General features: G+C 47.4%; 1 protein-coding gene across 1 annotated transcript in view; it reads left to right on the top strand.

Annotated features, from left to right (window-relative positions):
* Positions 1-20237, top strand: part of Rcl1 (RNA terminal phosphate cyclase like 1) — a 42045-nt gene extending 21808 nt beyond the window's left edge. Inside the window, exons 6-9 of the mRNA XM_052187607.1 lie at positions 4355-4480; positions 7031-7187; positions 10592-10695; positions 19496-20237. Of these exons, the coding sequence (XP_052043567.1) occupies positions 4355-4480; positions 7031-7187; positions 10592-10695; positions 19496-19646 (538 nt within the window). The 3' untranslated portion in view covers positions 19647-20237. The remainder of the gene's footprint in view (positions 1-4354; positions 4481-7030; positions 7188-10591; positions 10696-19495) is intronic.
* Positions 20238-20573: the final 336 nt, after the last annotated feature.

Here is a 20573-nt window from a genome sequence, read left to right as displayed (position 1 = left end):
CTCGGGGTGGTTTTAATGCTTTTTATCGAGGCTTGTTGGTAGGGATATTTGCTGACAGTTGCTACAAATGAAGGGAAGGTCAGTGTAGGCGGAACAGGGGCGGAGAGGAGAGGTTACATGTGTGGATTTGATGAAAGTCTAGAGAGAACTGCTCCACTGAAAGTCTAGAGAGAACTTTAGAACTGAGGATCTGTAGCTCAGGGGTCAAGATGAAGGCTAGAAGGACCTCTGTGAAGTAAGTCAGTCATGAGGAAGGGAGGAGCCTGGCCCCCTGGGCAGCCATCAGACCTAGAAAGCGAAGGCTAAGTGGGGAGAAAGACTCAGTGGGGAGGGACGGAAAGAAGCCAGCACCTGTTAAGGCTCTGAGGCATTGCTTCTTTTAGAAGCAATGGAGACAGAACCTGTGACCAGTCCTGGACTGGGGGGTGAAGGACAGAGAAGTAGTTGTGTTAAAGTTGTTCTTTTCAGAATCTTCACAGGCAGGAGGAAAAAGACGAGGTGATGGCTCAGTGGGGAAAACAGTGCAGAGCACACTCTTTAGTTTGGTTTTTTAATTTCATGTGCATTAGTGTTTTGCCTACATGTATATCTGTGTGATGTTGTCAGATCCTTTGGAACTGGAGTTACAGACAATTGTGAGCTGTCATATGGGTGCTGGGAATTGAACCCCAGTCCTTTAGAAGAGCAGCCAGTACTTAACCACTGAGCTATCTCTCCAGTCCAGAATCCACTTTTGAAGACAGGCTGTGGCTACACAGATGAAGTCCTGAGTGGGTTTCCCCAGCACCCACATTAGAAGTCCAAGTATTCTAGTGGCCTGTGTGTAGTTCTTACACTGGGGAAGCAGAGGGGGGACACCTGGGCCTTGTCACCCTGCCCACCGATCCTAACTGAGACGCTCAGACTTAATGAGAGTCTGGGCAGTTGCTGGTAGAGCTCTGTGGATGAGAATGGAATGGATTTTATGAGTTTCAGGTTGAAAGAGGCTGGGGGTAGGGAAAAAATAAAAGAGAAAAAAATGGGGTAGATGGTGTTCCTGGGGTTATCCTCTTGGTCTTCACATGTATGAGCACACACATGAGCACCGTTACAGAAACACAAACAAGAAAGGTCAGTCATGATTTGGGCCTTTCTGTAAAGGGATTTGGTGAGGATAGGAGTCTGAAGCAAAGGGACAAGATAGTGCAGACCCAGCGGTGGGCCGCCCTGGGTCTGCTGCACACTGCACTGCTGCTCTGATGTCTGGTGCACTACTGTCACCAGGCCTGTTCTGCTGCATGGGCTGTCATGGAGTTATCGAGTAGAGATGGGCAGGGTGAGGCACTAGAAGGCATAAGGAGGCCACTGGGGGACGGTGGCTCCTGTTAACGCAGGCACAGGCTGGTTCAAGGTAGAACTTGGGGGTGGGGTGGGCTAGAAAGGGTTTGGATGAGTTTGAAAGTTGAGATAAGATGAGGCGAGGCTACAGAGAGGGTCGTGGTAGGAGAAAGGCACGGCAGGAAAGCAGCTGTGTGCTGTCACAGTGTGGGGTCGAGACTGAAGACGATAAAAGTCCTGAGGTCATGAGACTGAGGGCTCAGAAGATGTTGGCATTTTCCCATGGTAGCAAGTCTGGCAGGAGAAGCAGGCGAGGAGGCGGCCTGTTTGCTCCAGGGATGGCAACCCCTGGCAGAGTGGGTGTGCAGTACAGGATAGGGCGGAGAGATGCGGAGAGCTGGAGAGTCAGGGTGAAGCTCTAGCCAGAATGTGCCTCACTCAGTAAGGTGGTGAGACTATTCTGGGGAAGGCAGGAGGTCAAGAGATTGGAAGCCTTAGCTTGCAGGTCAGATGTAGACATAGGTGTGAGTGCTGGGAGGAACTGGGGAGTTCCGTGTGGGAATACTGTTGGTGTTCTGTGTAGTAAAAGTGGTAAGAGATCTGGGTGGGAACAGGCATTGCAGGCTGTGAAGGGAGAACGTTGTCCTCCCTGGCTTCCCCTGCCAGTGTTCTTTGAACTCTTCCCCTGTGGAGTCTGAGGCAGAAGACACTTGTGAGGTGCCACATCCTGCCTCTGGACTGAAGCAGAGACAAAACACCTAAACTGGCTCCGGCCTGCCCACGGGCGCACCCACAGCACCCAGTCTGAAGACTAAACATCCCAGCACCAGTCAGCGGGACTGTTAGTTAATAAGCCCCTCAAAGGAATGTGGGCTTTCGTCTCCACCTTTGCTGGTTCTAGAATCCGAGAATAAAAGCTGACTTTGGAAAAGCAGTAGTTAATTCTGTGGTTTTTACCTGTAGGGCTGGTTCTGGCTGCACGGAGCTCGATTGTTCTGGAGTTGGGAGCACTGTGGTTTTAACTGATACCCTACCCCCACCCCAGTAAGGCTTCTCCGGCTTGCAGATCAATGACCAAGCAGCCAGGTCCTGGGATAGAGCTGGTGGGGGTCAGTGGCTGCAGCTGTGACTGCCATCCATTCTGACAAGAGAGAAGGAGCACAGTCTTAGCTTCATGGGCTGACCCAGAGCTCATGATTCAGTGCATGATTAAGTGCAGAGGCTGGGAACAGACAGGGGACTCGGACAGCTGGCGTTTGTAGTACAGTCTGGCTTCTTTTCCCTGTTGAAGAGTTTGAGTCTTTATGTGGACTTCACACACACACACACACACACACACACACACACAGTACACACCTTAACTCAGCCATCTCTTGCCCTCCCCTTTCCCTAACTCAGGAGGGGTGAAAGGAAGCTGGTTTTTGTTTGTTTGTTTGTTGTTTGTAGTCAGATCTGTTTAGCTTTGAGTGTTTCAGTTGTGCATCCCAAAGGCTCACCCAGTGATAAGTTTAAGAGCCAGGACTTAGGGCCCCATCACTGGGTTGCTGTGAACATAAAACAAAGTGAGGTGTATGAGAAAGAACTTTGGGAATCTTAAGTGTGGTGGGGTTGTCTCAGGGTGGTGGCACCTTCTGAGCTGTCTGAGGGACAGTGGGTAGGGTCAGTCCCCTGAAAGATGGCCCCCACTCAGTCCAAAGGCTGTAAGACCTGGGGCTGTTTGTCTCAACGGTGTTCAAAGTACATTCTAGACAGAAGGGGTGGTGATGAAACCGGGTTCTTTGTGTATTGAAAAAAAAATCCCTTTTGCTCTTTCGCCCTTTTGGATTTGTCCTCTGAGTCAAGTCAAATATTTGTCAAATGATTCTTAGTACAAAAGTGCTTTGGAGTTGTGAGGGATGCAGCAGTAAATCCCTCGGCCTTATGGAGCAAGACATGGTAAGTTCAAGTCAGGTGCTGCCTGGAGGGCTTCAGGCCGGAGGTGTCTGTGGACCGAGGAGAACTGGGAGGCAGTTGAGGTTGAAGACTGACTGGGTGGAGGTAGGCAGGGGTTGCGAGCTGAGAAAGGACTCTTCACAGCAGGATCCAGGAAGTTTGCTCTTTGGCTGTGTTCAAGTTCAGTCAAGGAGAGGAGCTGGCTGACAGGCTGTGCTCCGTGCACAGCCGTTTGTTCTTAGTTCTAATGAGAATCGGGTGTTGTCGATAGTAATTACTGAAGAGCCCTGTGGGAATGGGCAGCTCACACTGCACCGGAGTCCACATGGTTTACCATACGCCCTTTTCCCAGTGCTTAGTCCTGCACCTATCCCTCCAGCTCTTGAGCATACACCAAAGCTCGAAAGTGGGGTCAGGAGAGGCAGTCTCTGTTACCGAGTTTTAATTCGGAGTTATGGGTTCCAAAACCCCAGTCACCAACTCCTTCTGCTAATTTCTCCCTCCTCTTCTGGCGTCCCTTGTAGAGTTCTGGGTAGTAGTTTCCACCAGAGAGTATCAAGTAGAGCCCCTCTGTCCTCACAAATGCAGTAATTGATTCTTAAGTAATATGTTTGGGAAACCTGTGTACTGTGTTTAAAACAGCAGTCACCTTGATCTTTCAGGGACATTTTCTGCTTCTGACCCTCTGGGAGGCGGGATTGACCCAGAGTTAGCCATTGTGGTATCTGGCCTGGCCTTAGGTCAAAGAAAGGCTCCTTACAGCAGTCGGACTGCACAAAGGGTAGCAACGTTGTCACTGGGAGCCCGATTGTGACCGCAGTGAGTGCAGGCATCTTCACCCTGTGTAGAGTAGACAGTTTACAGAGAAGCCTGGCTGGGATGTCACAGCTGGGCTGTGGGACCTGACTTTATACCTTGTATTCTAGGAATCTAGATTCCTTTTCACCATGACTGCTTGAAACATTTTTTATAATAATGAAAAAAAATTTAGTCATAGAACTATTAAGTCAAATGGTGCCAGCCTGGCCCAAGCCTGCCAGTGTTCTGACTTGCTTTCTCTCTTGTGACTTCCAAGCATCGTAACGTCCTTAACCCTGGGCTGCAGGTACTCCGTGCGCGTATCACCTCAGATGGCAAACCGGATTGTGGAGTCTGCACGGAGTATCCTCAACAAGTTCATACCCGACATCTATATCTACACAGACCACATGAAAGGCGTCAATTCTGGGAAGTGAGTGCATCCTAGAGCAGACTTGAGCAGCCGAGCTCACTGAGAGAACCACGCCGCTCCTTTCTCATCTCACTGGTTTCCAGGTTTTATCTCCCCCAAATGAAAAAACACCGGATTCTGCAGTTAATCTGCTTGGGTTAGGAAATGGCCTTTTTCTCTTAAGGGCAGCACAGCCAATCCTCACAGCTGCTTCAGAGTCTCTCCTGATTTGAGCAAAGAGTCCAGACGAGGACCGGGTGGTTGAGTGTCAGTGAGGAGTTTGGCCTTCACACCCTGCAGTGGAAAGTGATGGTGTCAGAGGTCAGGGCTGGAAAGAATGTGTGTACAGAGCTGGCCCTTCCCTCTGGGGATGGAACGGTCATTGACATTTCCATGTCTTTTATTCAAACACCAGAACATTCTTTATTTACACACCAAGGGTAATGATGTACCCTAGGATAATTGTAAATATTAAACTTAAAAGGTATCTATGTATGCTATCTGTATCTAGCTGTGTGTACATGCTACAGAGACACACCTCCTAATGTTGGCCTTTTCTTCCTGTCTTCGTCCTCCGCCGTAGGTCTGGAATTAGTGGGTCTGCTCTTTGCTTTTTTCTGGAGGGTATTGCTGAGGCCTGGGAAAGGGTAGGTAGCAGCAGAGGCTCTGAGGGCTCCAGGATCGACTGCTCTCTGATCTCTTGCTTTTCTAGAACGGGCAGAAAGGAAGAGTACAGGCCTGAAGGCCAGGCTGCCCGCCACCAGCTGGACTAGCCTTCTGTAGTGCTGCCCACACAGCTGCCCTGGCATAGAGTGAGACTCTGAGGAGCGTCCTTAAATACAGATCAGTACATTGACATGATGAGCTCCGAGCTCCATGTTGAAAATTATGTATAAAACCGATGTATTTCTCACATTTGTGTTTAGTTTTTAAATTCCAAGTTACAGGTTATAAATCGTGCTGAAGTCATGCCCGGGTTATACCCCTGTCAACCAGTGATGGTTCCACATAAGTAAGGGTTGTTGAAATGTAGTTTTCATGCCCTGGAACCCTGGGAGCCAACAGTTCTTGGTGGCTATGTTAGCACTTAGACCAGCATGCACATTGGTTCTGGTGGCCCACTTTGACAGCCATTATTTTAAAGAAGAAGTAATAATAAAGCAGTCTTTTATGAGTTGGAAAGCTATGGAGGCAACACTTTGCAAAGTGCCACTACAGATCTCAGTGATGTCGTGGGCACACTGCCACCGTGCTAGGCACGCAGTTTTTCATGAGGCATCTTGTGTGTTAGATTATCTAGTTGTCTAATGGTGAATGATGCTAGATGGTTAACCATGAGTCAGGTGCTCTGGGACCTTGCTCTGGCAGGTATTGTAATTGCTTTAAGGAAGTTTAAAACTGGGCAGAAGAATCCTTCCACAGGATGAGTCCATATGGAACTTGCAAAACGTCACTAGCCAGATTTGATGGTGCAGAGACAAGGATTGAGCAGGAGGCCAGCTGGGGCTGCCTAGTGAAACAGTCTCTAAAAATAAAAATGAATGTAACTATACATAGAGTTTTTCTGGAACTACTTTGGCCAGTGTTTTAGCTATGGAAGATATTTCGTGAGCGGTGTTGAGCAGTATTAGAGGTCTGTGTTGCAATCGTGCATGGAACATATCATTGGGAAAGCTTTTCTAGTGATATATTTACTTTGCACTGGACAAGGTATGTTTGAGGCATCAGATCCCACAAATTTGTGGAGAGGTGTTTTGTTCCCTTGTTTATGAACTCTTGTTTTGTTCTGTTTTTTTCTGGTTAAATTGTTGCTGTGTTTTGTAAGGATGGAATCTCCGGTGTCTACGCAGCATACTTTGATTCCTGGGTGTGGAAGCTTCCTATAGGTTCTTGCCTGTTGGATGCCTAGGTCATCTGAGGTCCCGGACAAAACTATTAAGTTCCTGCTGTTGGGTGGTAGAGATGCGCAGAGACCACAGTGCCAGCCCACTGATTGTTCTCATTGAAGTGAACTCTGAGTACAGTGCTGTCTCCAGACAAAAGTACAAACTTGGGGTTCCTTCCCCCCTTTCTGGTTTCATACTTTCCACTAAGGGAAACGTGGTATTCCACAGAGTTGTAGTCACACAGTCTCCAAAGTTGTAGTAAGTTCTGAATTGGCTGTAGTTCGGGGTCACATGGGAACTGGAGAACTTCCGTAGACTCTGGAATGTGTAAGGCCTGCACGTCAACCACTTCTCAGCTGAGCGGACAAGGTTCAGGGTACTTCCTAATCTCAACATGGTCTCATTTGGAAATGAACACAAGACTGAAGTAACACTCAGGTTGTACCTGGAAGCCCGCTGACGTCACAGTCTGTGATTGTTAGGAACTGTGTGAGTCTTTGTAAAGGGCAGGGAGGGAGAAAGCCAGGGGATGGCGGGATGGCGGCCTTATAGGAAACGCAGACTTCCTCTTGCCTCGCGGCTTCTTTGTGCGCCTCAGAGTCTACTCCAGTGAGAGCACCTCTGTCCTCCTCGTGTGCTCCTGCGTGTGCCTTTGCTCACTGGCTGTCTGCCGTTGCATCCCTAGGTCTCCAGGCTTTGGGCTGTCACTGGTTGCAGAGACTACCAACGGCACCTTCCTGAGTGCTGAACTGGCCTCCAATCCCCAGGGCCAGGGGGCAGCAGTGCTTCCTGAGGACCTCGGCAGGAGCTGTGCAAAGCTGCTGCTGGAGGAAATCTACAGGGTACGTCCCCATCCCTGTCCCCGGGCTCTGCGGGTACAGAGGGAGGAAGGAACGCCGGGGGAAGATGAGCGCCTTCTGGAGCACTTAAGCTAAAGAGCCAACCTATGTTCGTGTGTCAAGCAGTTTAGAATTAACTAGTTTAATGGGTTCATTGAATTAGTCCATGAACAGAATCTGCTCTGTTGGGACACAGAACAGATAGTTTTTAATGGGGTCAGAGGGGAGAAGGGGGTGAGGGTCCAAAGTAAAACAAACCGGTAAGGTTAAGATGGAGGCTGGCACACTGACCTGACCAAAAGGAGTGTGCCCCTAGGCACCCCCACCACCCCTCTTTCATGCTGTCTCTCTCTGTTTTTATTTTCTGTGTGTGTTTGTCTGCACGTATATTTGTGCACCACATGCATTCTTGGTGCCTTGGAGGCCAGCAGAGGTTGTCAGACCCCCAGCAGTCCATGGCCGTGAGCCAGTCTGTGAGAGCCGAGATGAGTCTGAGTGCTCTCCAAGTGCTCGTAACTCCAAGCCATCCCTTTAGTCCCGCGACTCCCGCCTCTGAGCTGCTCCAGTTGTTGCTATGTGGAGATGGGGACTTCCCTTCAGACTTATCAAGCTAGAAATCTGGATTTGTGTGTGGATAGAGTTTTACGGTTTCTTCTAGAGTGTTGAAGACCATTTAGGGAAGACCAGACTTTCACCGCATGGTGGAGACTCTGGGAAGTGTGAGAACTGGGCATCGTTAAAGAGAGACTTTAGCCAGTTACTGTGTTGTGCCTGTAGTTCTGTGGGTAGGGTGCAGCTCAGGTCACCTGCCTGCTTCATGGCCACAAACTGTTGATCACGCATGCAGCAGGCACAAAAGTGAATGCATTTAACTCCCACAGCTGGCATGACTGACAGGAAGGAGGAGATTGTGAGGGAAGAGGAGATGCTGGCAAGAGGACACAGTTCCCACAATGACCGCACAGTTGAAGACCGCTTACCAGTGTAGTTTGCTCCCCCATCCAAGCCCGGCCTTGAAACCTGCTCGCTGGTCATGTGATGAATGTCGGCTGTCTACCTGATTAAAGAGAGGAGCCCCTCCCTCCAAGGGCAGGGCGTAGCCATTGCACTTGCTGCTGAGAGCTGTGGAGGCAGGAAGTGAGTTCTCCTTTAGGACCCGGCCTGTCAGGAATCTTGTGTAGCACTGGTCTGATGCAGGGTTTTTCATGCCACATCAGTTTATTTTTGATGAAGATTTCACGTTGGTTTTGAGAGATAGGTGGTGGTTAGATGTAGGTGGGTAAAAGGATGAAGCCATTGATTTACTAGTTACTTGATTCATGGCGTTTTCTAACATTTTCCACCTCTGTGTTGTCAGGTAAAGGGCACAGTGGTAGCTGTCTGCCTCTGAGATTCCTGTTGGCTTGTGTAGGTTTCCATCTGACCTTGTGGGCTGACGTGTCCTCTCTCCAACTATGGGGACACTTATGTCCCTTTCTAGGAGACCAGGGGAGGATGGAAAACATCATGGTTCAGAGGAGTTGTGTGGGAGCCCATGGGCACGGCTGGCATTTGGGTTTCCTACCAGTTACAGGAGGAAAGCATGCATCCTGCATTAGGCATTGGATTCTTACCTTTAATTCAGATCTTTTAAAAACTATTATTGTTCCAAACACATTTGCTTTGTTTTAGTCATTAAGAAAACTTCCTGTCAGTGTCTAGTCTTTACTTAGTAAAAGGCTGAAACCATTTCATGCTGTATTGACTAATTTTCTATAGGTCTGTGGTGTGACATATAAGTATAAAGCCTTCCCTTCTAAAGGTGATTTTTCAATATATATATTCAGATTGTGAGTCTGACCCAGTTCCTTCTGCTCCTGGATTACCGTGTCCTAGTGGTTGTGCCCTGCTGTTCTATCCACTCCCCTCTGTCTTTCCATCTTACTTCACCTCACACTCAGTGGGAGCCACTCTTGTCTTCAGCAAGGAGATTCTTTCCACATCGTCTAAAATCTCCCTCTCATTCCTTCCAGACCTGGACTTGATCTTTCAGTCCACTTGCAGAGCCCTTCCCTGACTCCTCACCCTCCCGGTACAGAGCCCGCTCTTTCCCCTTGCCTGTGAGCCATTCCACCCTGCTGCCCTTGTCTGATTTCCAAGGCCTGCTTGTCCCCCCAGGCCATCTCAAGAGCCTGCTCCAAAACCTGCCTCGCTGTGCCGTCACTTGTAGCCCCCACTCCCTCCACCATGCCCTGTACGTGGACCCTGACATCTTTATTACATTAGAGTTTCCCTCCAGTATCTAGTCCAAGTCATCTGAGGACACTGCAATAGCAGCTGGGTGCAGGGAGCGGGGAGAAGAGAGCAGCTTGCTTTAGGACTGTAGGAAAATAAACAAGAGCTGTGAAACAATTGGTGTTGTTGGTCAGATTTCCTGTTTGTATGGAAAAACAGCTTTTGTCCTAAGGTTTGATGAATAAAATGAAAAAAATGTTTCTTATTGTTTCTTAACTTTGGAGGAATAGATTTTTAGAAAGGCCTACTAAATCTAGAGGAACAGCCTGAGGCGTGTGTGCAGCGGGGACGACTTTATTCCCTGGCCTGCATGCCTTCTTCACAAAGGAAGGAGGCACCCTGTTAGCCTCTCAGGCTAGCTGCCTGCTATACCCAGAGTCTAGCCTTGGACAGCTCTGAGCCATGGGCACAAACTTAAGTTTTCAGATATGTAAGATGGGTAAAAACTTTATGACATCCTGCTTGTACCTTGTAAAGTCATATATATGCTGACATTGTTATGGTTACCCTAGAAAGGATAATGAGGGAAAAAGGCCTTCTTAAAAAGCATGGTCTAAATAAAGAATGAAAAAAGGAAGCAAACAAAGCAGTTGTGCTTCAGGAGGAAAATTCTGAAGAAAATTCTGTTTTGCTTATGCTTGGAAGACAAAGAAAGCTTGAGGAGGGATAATGTCTTCATAATAAGAACAAGCAGTCTGACTGTGGCTTGCATGGGAAGAGATAAGGAGCACTTAGGAGCGCCCGGAGTTTCAGACCTAGATGGGATGAATGCAGGGAGACCTGAAAGCTACTTGCTCTGTGTGTGTGTGTCTGACTGCTCAGTGACTGCTAAATCAGCATGGGTCTGCTGGACCCTTGGGAGCAGCTGCTCCTCTCCTGGAGCAGGGGCAGGTTCGTTGTTTTCCCCAGTAGATCTTTGCTGGGAACGTGACTTTCAGCTGTTATGTGGGTAAGCTGTTAGTTTAGCCTCATGGGTTGGTAGATGAATCTTCCTCAGAAGACCACGTTCTGTCTGTCGCTGCTTGACCTGCAGTCCACTGTCGGGAGCTTCTGGTGTTCTGAGGGCTTGTGTCCTCCTCTCTCCCCTTTCTGGTTTGTGCTATGACTGACCATTAGCCTGTTTGTATTTACAGGGTGGATGTGTGGACTCGACCAACCAGAGTCTAGTTCTGCTGCTCATGACCCTCGGACAGCAGGACGTTTCCAAAGTCCTGCTGGGACCACTCTCGCCCTACACGTAAGCTGCTTTAATTTGTCCTCGTTCACATGTGCTGTTTGGCTTTCTGGTTGTACAGAATGACACAGATGTGCCGTGTGTGGGCCGTGACCACAGCAGTGTCCCTGCTTGTATTGATCTTTAACCAGCCAGCAGTGGCAACTATTAACCTGATGTTTATTTCTTCACACCTGGGTTTGGGCCTTCCCTTCTTCCCAGTACATTTGCTGTCCCCCATGTTATCTGAGCTCTCGCACATACACTGCATAGTTCTTGTGTCTGTACTTTGTTTTGTTTCTATTCTGGACATAACATGTAGCTTGAAACTTTTTCATTCCCATCTTCCTGCTGGCCTTCTTATCGTGGCCAATGGGCTATTTTTCTAATAGTATTCCATATTAGCTGGCTGTAAGAACTAAAGAGAGGCAAAATTCGTAGGAATGTTGCCAGGCAGTTAGGAGTTACGGAGATGCGTTTGGGCAGTGGGCTATTAGCAGAAACTAAGTGCTAGGGGATCAAAACCTGCGCACTCCCAAGAACAGTAGCTAGTCAGAAGACTTGAGTTACAGAGCACAAAGCTCAACACTCATTTCTAGTCAGGGATACATGAGCAGGTTTGGAAACAGGCTCACGTATGTGTGTGTTTGCATATATGTACATGCACACATGTATATGCACATGCACTAACATGTTTGGTCAGCCGGGGTGGGAAGTGGGAGGGGCAGGTAGATCTGAGACTGAACTGCCCTTTTTCGGTTATCATGGTACCGATGCTGTAGATCTGAAAGGTACAGTACTGTGATAGCTGAAGAATGGTGGTGCCTTCACGTTGGGGGGAGGGGTGGGGGAGGGGCTGGGAGCGGCATGCTTGCAGGAGTCTCCCTTTTAGAGTTGGCAGTCGGTGGTGTTTGAAGAGAAGATGAAAGGGAATACACTCTCTTAGCAGCAGGGGACGCTGATAAGCAGGCAGGGCCACACATTATCTCCTGATAAGGTGTGTAAAGTGTTTCACAGGACAGGAAACCTAGACTTGAGTAATCCTAATGGCACGCCAACTTCAGAAGTCCACACTGCTCAAACAGAATGTCGCTGGAGCGTTGGGGGGGGGGGGGGGGAGGTGGGCGCCAAGCACAGCTCTGTGGGTGCAGGATTCCATCAGAGTTCCCGGAAGCAGCTGGTGGTTATGGGGCCATCTTGGGATGCTTGGCTTCTTAGCTGGTCAGTGCTGTGTCCAGCCTTGCTCGGCTCCAGGGCAGCAGAGGAGCCGTGGCTCTCCAGGAGTCAGTAAAAGTCCCCGTTCCCAAATGCCCAGGGTTTGGGCCTTGGCAGAACAATCATGTGAACGTGGAATGTATGTTTTTATCTTTTTCGTTCATTTTTTTTTTACATTGGTTTTGGAGAGTCCTTCATTCGAATCTGGGGCCTTGTATAATCTTTTGATGTCTATAGCCTTTTTGGATGTGACTGTCTTTCACCACATAATCCTTTTTTTAGGCTTCCTTTCTTCTTCCAGAAACCTAAAATTACTGCATCTCCTGAGAAACGGTATTCTGCTCCGAGTGGAGCTTTAAAAGTAGTCTGTATGGGAGTGATCCGTACCTTGAGATTTGGGTCTGAGGCTTGGACACGTGGTCCTTCCCCTGGGGCTTAGCATACCCTGCCTCCTCACACACACACACACCACACACCACACACCACACACATACACACACCATACATACACCCCCTTCCCGAAGCAAGCACAGCTGGGGAATTGTGTTCAGCCAAGGCATATCTGTGATTGGGACTCCTTTGCCCTTAATCTTGTGGAAGGCTCCAGCGTCTCGGAGAATGAAGGGTGAGCCTGGGCCCTTACAGGCACAGTTGGCATCTTACCTGCGAATGGGACAGGCACCATGACTCATCATGGGGGCGGGGAGGGTATCATGTGCGTATTCTTGGACTGGTCAAGTCATGGAGACACATTTTTTTGGGACCTCACTTTCCTCGGGGAAAGCAAGAATATTCTTGGCTTGAAGAGAGCATGTGTATGTCTTCTGGCAGTTCACACACGTTTGGTTTGTGTAAATAGCATCTTGGGTGCCATGTTCTGGAGCACCAGGATTAAGAACTTTTTTCTCCCTGTTGAGGCCCTTGCTGAGAAGTATGAGTTACCTGTTCCTCTCTCCCTGGTTTCCCTGTTGCTATAGGAGGTTACTGCTTCGGCTCCTCTTTACTATTGGAGGAAATAAGTCTATATGTGACCTTTTTGAGACCAGACAATTTTTCTCAGTTGAATAAATAGTATTGGGTGTCATAGACATGAAAAGAGGACCTCTCTTTGTTTTAAATTTGAGTGTTGTTGGCTTATAGCTTTAAGCCGGGAAGCTTAATTTTACATTTTAGTAAGAAACTATATTTTATTTACAAGCTGAAGTAACAAAATATCGTACATTATTATATATCAATGTATCAAATATCTTTATATATTGAGATACACTCACACACACACACACACACTCACATCTTCGTCATCATCATCATCATCATCAGGCACTTAGAATGCTCAGAAATCCTGACAGATCAAAGCTCCAGGATTCGGCTTTCTGCCTGTGCATAGGCCTTGGTGTCCAACCTGTCTGTCTGTCCTTACACTCTGTCTGTGCTACAGTGCCACCATGGGCAGCTGATGTTGAGCATTGGTGAGCCTCTGTTAATAACACGGATGGATGGTGAGGCACTTAGCAGCACTCGTAGCACTATATCTGAGAACTCAGATCCTGCTTTGACACCTCTCATCTCATCTCTTCCCAGCCCATCCCCCGTCACGTCAGTTTGAACTTCATGGGTGAACTTCCACAGAGGGATCTCAGGCCTGAGCTCAGCTGCACATTGACTAGTGCACTGTCTATGAGTCTCTATTATTACTTTTAAAATTTACGACCAACTTCTAATCACATTCTTTAACTGCGCTTCCTATTTATACTTCCGAAGAATGGGGTAGGTAGCGTTTGCTTAGCAGGAATGCATGGTGTCTGCTGTGAGCCGGACACTGGTCTTTGATTTTTGTTTTTGTTTTTTTCTGTTTGTGGTGCTAGCGATCAAATCCAAGGCCTTACGTAGCTTAGCCAACCGAGTGAGCCTCAATCCCCAGATAATCTTTTCTTTCAATTCTTTAAATTTTTTTAGATTATAATAGAATTACATAATTTCCTCTTTCCCTTTCCTCCTTCCAAACTCTCTCATATATCCGGCTTTGTTCTCTCTCAAATTCATAGCCTCTTTTTTTCTAATTATTATTGTTACTTTCATTCATACATACATATGCATATTCATACATACTCCTAAATACATAATGCAGCTTATATGAATATTTTCAGGGCTGACCATTGGACAAGCGTTTGATGTTCCTTCCCTGGGAGGAGCTCTTTCTCCTACTCTTCTCAGCAGTCCTTAGCTGCCCCTAGTTCCTTGTATAGGGCTCAGGCCTCCTGGGCTTCCCACCTGCTTCCACTTTATTGTGTCTGTTCCACTTTTCCAGTTCATGGTTAGGCGCCATGTTGGTGAGACGTTATAGATATAGCTCCAACATTCAAGACACCATCTCACTGCAAATTCCCTGATTCTTTCTCACTTAAGGCCATCCCACCCCCACATCCCACCACCTTCCAAAATGTTCCTTGAGCCTTAGGTATGGGAATTATAGGTGTATTTATCTGTTGGGGCTGGGCTCCACACCTCAGCATTTGGGTTGGTTGTAGTTTTCTGTGATGATCTCGAACTGTTGCAAAGAGAAATTTCCTTGATGCGTGAGGACTACACTTAGCTGTGGTATAAGGGCAAATATTTAGAGTGTAGTTAGGGATTATGCTGGGTGTAGGTTCTCCAAGATCCATGACTTCATTAGTCTTGGGCAGTTGTCTTGGTTTTCAGAACGAGGCTGATTTCCCTTTTGTTGAACAGAAAGCTAAGTCATTTTAAACCTTGTAACTCCTGTGGTTTCTAACATACCCCTCTGTGAGTAAAAATGTAGGTTACCTGCATGCCTCATCTTAGCCAAAAAGCCTCATCACTTGCCAGGGTCACACAAAAAGCAGGGGGCGCTCTCACGTGGAAGAGCTTCATTGGAGATTCCGCTTCCCTTGCTGCTTTTGGCTTCTCGGGACTTTGCGGATGCGTAGCATCCCCCTACAACTTTCAGAAGTCCTCATTTCTACTTCCGCACACCTCAGACCGTGATGCTTTCTTATTTTATAAAGTGATCCCTGCTTATGGTGAGTGGCCAGCTGTGTGCCAGTGGAACCCAGTTCTGCTTCCTGTTGCCTTTCACTAAGTTTAATAATGACACTCTTGGAGTAGAGTTGAGGTGTTAGCATCTGACACACCACTGGTCTCAAAAGCTGCCGTGTACTGACTGCAGGGACCACGTGAAGGCGTCTTCCTACTCTCTGATTTCGTCCCTCAGCCTCAAGGGACAGCTCCTTAGACCTACCGTGTTGGCAACCCTAACCCAGGCCCACATCCAGGTGACACAGAAACCATCTGGGTTGCTGAAACACGAGGCAAGATTTTCTGTCTGTAGCACCAGAAAGAGGCTGACCCGTCACTGCTCCTTGTGCTTCCCAGGGCACTGGAGGGGCTGTGCCTTAGCCTGTCCAGGCCTGGCCATTGGGACTCTGTGGGCAGATGGTACTTGCTCATTGACAATGACAGTGGGAACAAACAACCTTTGGCAGCACACAGGTTAGAGAGAATTATCTCTGCTTCCAGAATTCTCTGAAACCTCCTTGTCAGATAGAGTCAGGGCTTTCATGGCAAAGTCTTTGTTTTAACAGTGAATCACTTTGTTCTAAAGAAAAAGATAGATAGATAGATAGATAGATAGATAGATAGATAGATAGACAAATAGATATATCATTGCATATCAGGTTGTCAAGTGAGAAATTAAGATCATTTATTCAGAAGTTGCATAAAACTCCAGTTGCCCCCAGAGGCATATAAGAAAAGCTGCTCCTTGCTTTTGGATCAGATACTCTCCCCCCCTCTCTCCCTCCCTCTTTCCCCCACCTCTCTCTTGCTCTCTCTCATTCTTTTTTTTTTTTAAAGACAGGCCTTCTCTGTACCCTTGTCTATCTTGAAACTCCCTCTGTAGACAAGGCTGATCTCGAACTCAGATCCACCTGGGGCTGCTTCCCGAGTGCTGGGATTAAAGGTGTGTGTGCCACCACTGCCCAGCCAATTGTGTTTTTTTAAGGAAACTGTTTATCTTAAGTTTAACATTATTCCTTGTCATATTTCAATTCAACTTCATTTTTGCTTTTTAATATCCCAGCTACAGAAGATGTAGGGAAAGTGAGGCTGGAGGTAGAGGAAGGGCATTCTGAAATATCCCTCAATCCCATCTTCTGCTGCCTTCCCCGAGAGGCTGGCAGAACAACTTTGCTTTTCATAACTGTTCCCAAAGCTACAAATCCCTCAGAGTGTGCCTGCACACTCGCTTTTGTATCTCCTCCAACCTTCTCCAAGACTCCAAGCAAGCTGAAGTCCCCAGGAGCTCTGCCAGCAGGGGAGGGCATCTGGCTTTTTTAGCACAGTTGAATGATTCAGAGTGCAGTAGCTGAATGAGGCCCAGAGGGAAGCTTGCCTCAGGCCTGTGTTCGCAGGCTGCAGCAGCGAGGGAGATGAAGCTGCCTTCCCCTCAGCCTGCAGGTGAGTCAGGAGGCCGTGGTGTTTTTCCTGTGGCTGCCAGCCAGAAGCTTGGCTCATACACTCATGTGGCCTGTTTATCTGTGGGCTTTGTGTCATTGTCTTCTCTTCCCTAAGACAAGATGTGGAGGTAGATGGATAGATGGAAAAAGGAGAAGGGAAAGGAATAAAGAGGAAAAGAATTCCTATGGTTAGTAAGACCAGAAAGCCAGCAGGGGGAGAACTGACTTCCCTTAGTTACCAAGAATGCTGAAGTCATATCTCAGTTACCACCACCACCCCCCCCCCCCCAACTCCTCAGTTCTCCTTAGTGTCTCAGTAGTAGGAGAGTTTCATGTGTGCAGAAGGCCATCATGGTTGAGATACTTATGTGACTTACCCAGAGGGTTAGCGCTGTGTAGCAGTAACTTACATAGCCATTAAGCGGAGAACACTATAGAAATGCATTTAAGGCAAAGAAGAATTGGATGGATGTGTGTTACTGGTGAGGGTGGCTCTATGGAAGAGTTTAAAATGGGCTTGCATTGTAAAGATGAACTCGTGTGTTCTTACATGGAAGGGCAAAGATCTCGCCTGAGCTCTGGTGCTACAGGTAGCTCAGCAGTTGGTCCCTGTCTTGTGACATGCCTATAAGGGTGACTTGATCTGCCATGCTCTGGGCTTTCCGTATAGTTCCCTCCTGTGAGTGGATCAAGCACAGGTGGGGGGAGGCACATTCACCGCAGCAGGCTTCATCCTTAATTTCATATGTAACTGACTAGGGTTGGGACCAGGGATCAGTACATAGATAGATCACTACACTCATAGATATGTAGAAGTATAATTTTTGTGGCTGCGCAGTTTGCCCATTTACAGTGTACAGTGTAACAGTTTTTAGTATACTCATAGAGTCGAATAACCACAGTCTAATTTTAACTCATTCTTATCACCCCGGAAAAAAACTGTGCCCATTTGTGGCTGCTGCCCATTCGTCCCGCTGTCCTGGCTCTGCCGCAGTAAGAGAGAGCTCTTGTAACCCGTCTAGAAAACAAGTCATGTAATGATATAGGTCCTTAGTGACCACCTCTTTCACTTAGCACAGTTTACAGAGCTTATCCTGTTGGAACACATACAAGTGCTTTAGAGAGCTGGGTAGTGTCCCATGAATAGGACACAATTATTCTTTTGTCAGTCGGTGGACATTGGGTTGTTCCTCTTATGCGTTCTTATTGGGTAGCTCACTCTTATGAACAGTGCCTCTGCGAATGTGTGTGTTTGTGGGTGGTTTTGTAGGGAGGGTCACTTCCCTTGAGCACCCATCCAAGAGCCCTTGAAGGGCTGGTTGTTGTCTAGGCAGCAGTACTTTACCTCATGTTGTGTGAGGTAGCTCCCCGCAACCTCCCAGCACGCGTGTTACTGTGCCTTCCTTAGTGCCACCAGTTGAGCATGAAGTAGGTTTTTCCAGCACACTTGCTTTTCATTTCCCTAACGGCAGACAAGACAGAGTCTCTTTCCTTGTGCTTGCAGGTTACTCGTGTCTGTAAGGGGATTCTCCTTGGATCTCTTGCCTGTCTTTTTAGTTGTTTTCCTAAATCACTGTAAGAATTCTTTGTTCTTTTATTGTTCTGATTTTGGTGTTTCTGTTTTAGCAACTTAAACTGTTCGAGGTCCAAATGTAATGGTGTTTACCCTATAGTTTCAACGTTTACGGAGGCCTTTGATGAGCTTGAGCTGATTTTGAGTGTGATGGGAAGGAGTCAAATGCCTCCATGCAGATTTGTTTCCTGACACCTTCCCTCCCCCTCCCCCCCAGGTTTTGTTCCACTGATGTACACGTCTAGAATCAGTATGGTTAAAGTTCCCCAGGTGACCTCTGTGTACTTTAGGCTTAGACCTATGTGGCTGGGGTGGGGAGGCTGGCTGGGTCGGGAAGCAGTGTGCCACACAGGTGTCTACCTGATACTTTATTGCAGATGAATACAACAGGCAAGTGTTTCTTCAACTAGCTCTATAAGAGCCACCCATTTCCCTAATGGCAGATTCTGATTTTGCTTGTTAGTCAGTAGAGTTATGGCCCCTATGCCCTGATAGCACAGAATACAGAAAAGAGGAGAACATGTGTTTACGTGTGCTCCATGATTCTGGGCTTTTCCATGAGGGTACTTCCTCTAACCCTTAGGACCCTATGTGTTTAGCGAATGTTCCAGGTGAGCCCTCCAGCTAAGCGGGGGTCACACCAAGTGTGCTAGAGCAGCAGTTCAAAGCCCCGAGACTTCTTTACAGTTCACCGGAAGAATTGCTGTCCCAGGAACGGGGAATGCCATGCTCTCTCTGTTACAGGAAGTGGTAAGAGTCGGCCTCGTGAATTTTTCAGAGTTCACTGTGAGCTCTTCTCAGGAACCTTAGTTAACACTTGTCTCCTGTTAAATATGCACCCGAAAGCATACAAGCACACTTCTTCCCCCCTGCTCGGCAAGGGCAGGCTCTACCACCAAACCACACCCCTAGCTTCCCTTCTCTTTCTCGGTGGCTTTATTTAAAGGTTTACAACTGTTCCTAAGAATCCCAAACTTACTTCTGTAGTCTGTAGCAGCAGATGGAGATCTGCATGGGGAAGTGTTCATCTTTGCTCTGACTGCAGGGTCGCTCTGACTGCAGGGTCCCTCTGACTGCAGGGTCCCTAGTACCAGTAACAGAGCCTGAAGCTATAGACATTCAGGAACTACTGTGGGGTAGTGGAGGGAAGTTACTGGAGTTCAGGATAAGAAATAGTCTTTGTTCATCTTTTTCTCCCCACTGTTCTGTGACTAAGGAGAGAGATGTTGTATTCGCCACTCAAAATTACCTCCGTATTTGCAATTAATACGATGTAGGGCAAGAAGGCTGAGTGTCGTGCACTGGCCTCTAGCCTGTCTCCAGCCTAACCTAGCTTGCTGAGTTTTGTGTGTATGTATGTTTGTGTGTGTGTGTGTGTGTGTGTGTGTGTGTGTCTGCAGGCTGCTCTAGTCCTCTTGGGAAGCTGACAGGCTATAAATATTAAGACAGTTTCGATTATGCAGTTTTAATTTCAATGTTCTTAGTCTAAGAAATTAAAATTTGGGGTTTTAGGAGGACAGAGTTTCTTTTAAAAATGAATATTTTCATTATTTTCTTTTAGGATAGAATTTTTGCGGCATCTGAAGAGCTTTTTCCAGGTTATGTTTAAAGTTGAAACCAAGCCATGTGGTGAAGAACTCAAGGGTGGGGACAAAGTGCTGATGACCTGCGTTGGTATTGGCTTCACTAACCTTAGCAAGACCCTCAAGTGATCCAGTGCAGCGTCGGACTCTGCCGTGTGTGGATGAGACAGGACGGTGCCAAGGACTAAAGGGACTATCCAGACAGGTCCACCCAGGACAGGACAGCCTCTTAACGTCAGAGACTTTATTTCTTTTCCACTGAAAATACTGATGTGCAAATAAAAGCTGTCTCTACCGTGTGGCTTCCAGCTGCCTCTCCGGTGACATTCCTCGGAGGCCCAGGCTGTGGGTTTCCCGACTCACCCGGAGGAGGGGCCCCCAGTAACTGGCAGACAGTGTTCTGGCAGTAGTTCTTCGTCTTTGGACTGTGGTTTTGTGTAAGTTCATGTGTCAGTGTGTGTAGAAGCCCTCTAGTCAAGACAAGCTAGGAGACTGCCAGAGGCCAGGGCATTTGTTTTATCTCCTGTCTTGTGAATGAGTTGCTTGTGTGGGCAACATGCTGTACTAAATATGGTAAATTGTGTTTGTGTGGGTCTGGTGGTTGGGGTGGGGAGGGCAGACATGTCTTAAACGTTTTCTGTATCCCAGGTATGGCATAAAATTTTTTTTTATTCTTCTAATTGCACTGTAGTGTAAATTATTATAAGAAAATTCAAAGTATTTTGTTCATTTGATGTTTATAATTTAAAAACATTAGATCTGAGTTAAAGATGTAACAGACAGAGTCTGGGATTTTATCTCCCTATAAACTAATATTCCTGTTTCATGGATGCTAGTAGAAGACATCAAAGTCCCGGGTCACAGACATAGACCTTTGTAGCATGGCAGGTGGTGTAAACATTTAAACTGATGTCTCTACAGCCAAGCCCTGCTGTAGAAGGGAGGAGCTCAGGATGGTGTATATACTTTAGAATGTGTGTCACAGGCAGGGAACACAGGTCCTTTTCCATAGCAAGTCTATTCTTTGTTCCACTAGAGATACTATGTCACCCCTCA

The sequence above is a fragment of the Apodemus sylvaticus genome, chromosome 1, assembly GCF_947179515.1.
Source record: "Apodemus sylvaticus chromosome 1, mApoSyl1.1, whole genome shotgun sequence".
Classification (NCBI taxonomy): Eukaryota; Metazoa; Chordata; class Mammalia; order Rodentia; family Muridae; genus Apodemus; species Apodemus sylvaticus.
This window is presented reverse-complemented; position numbering and strand designations above follow the sequence as displayed.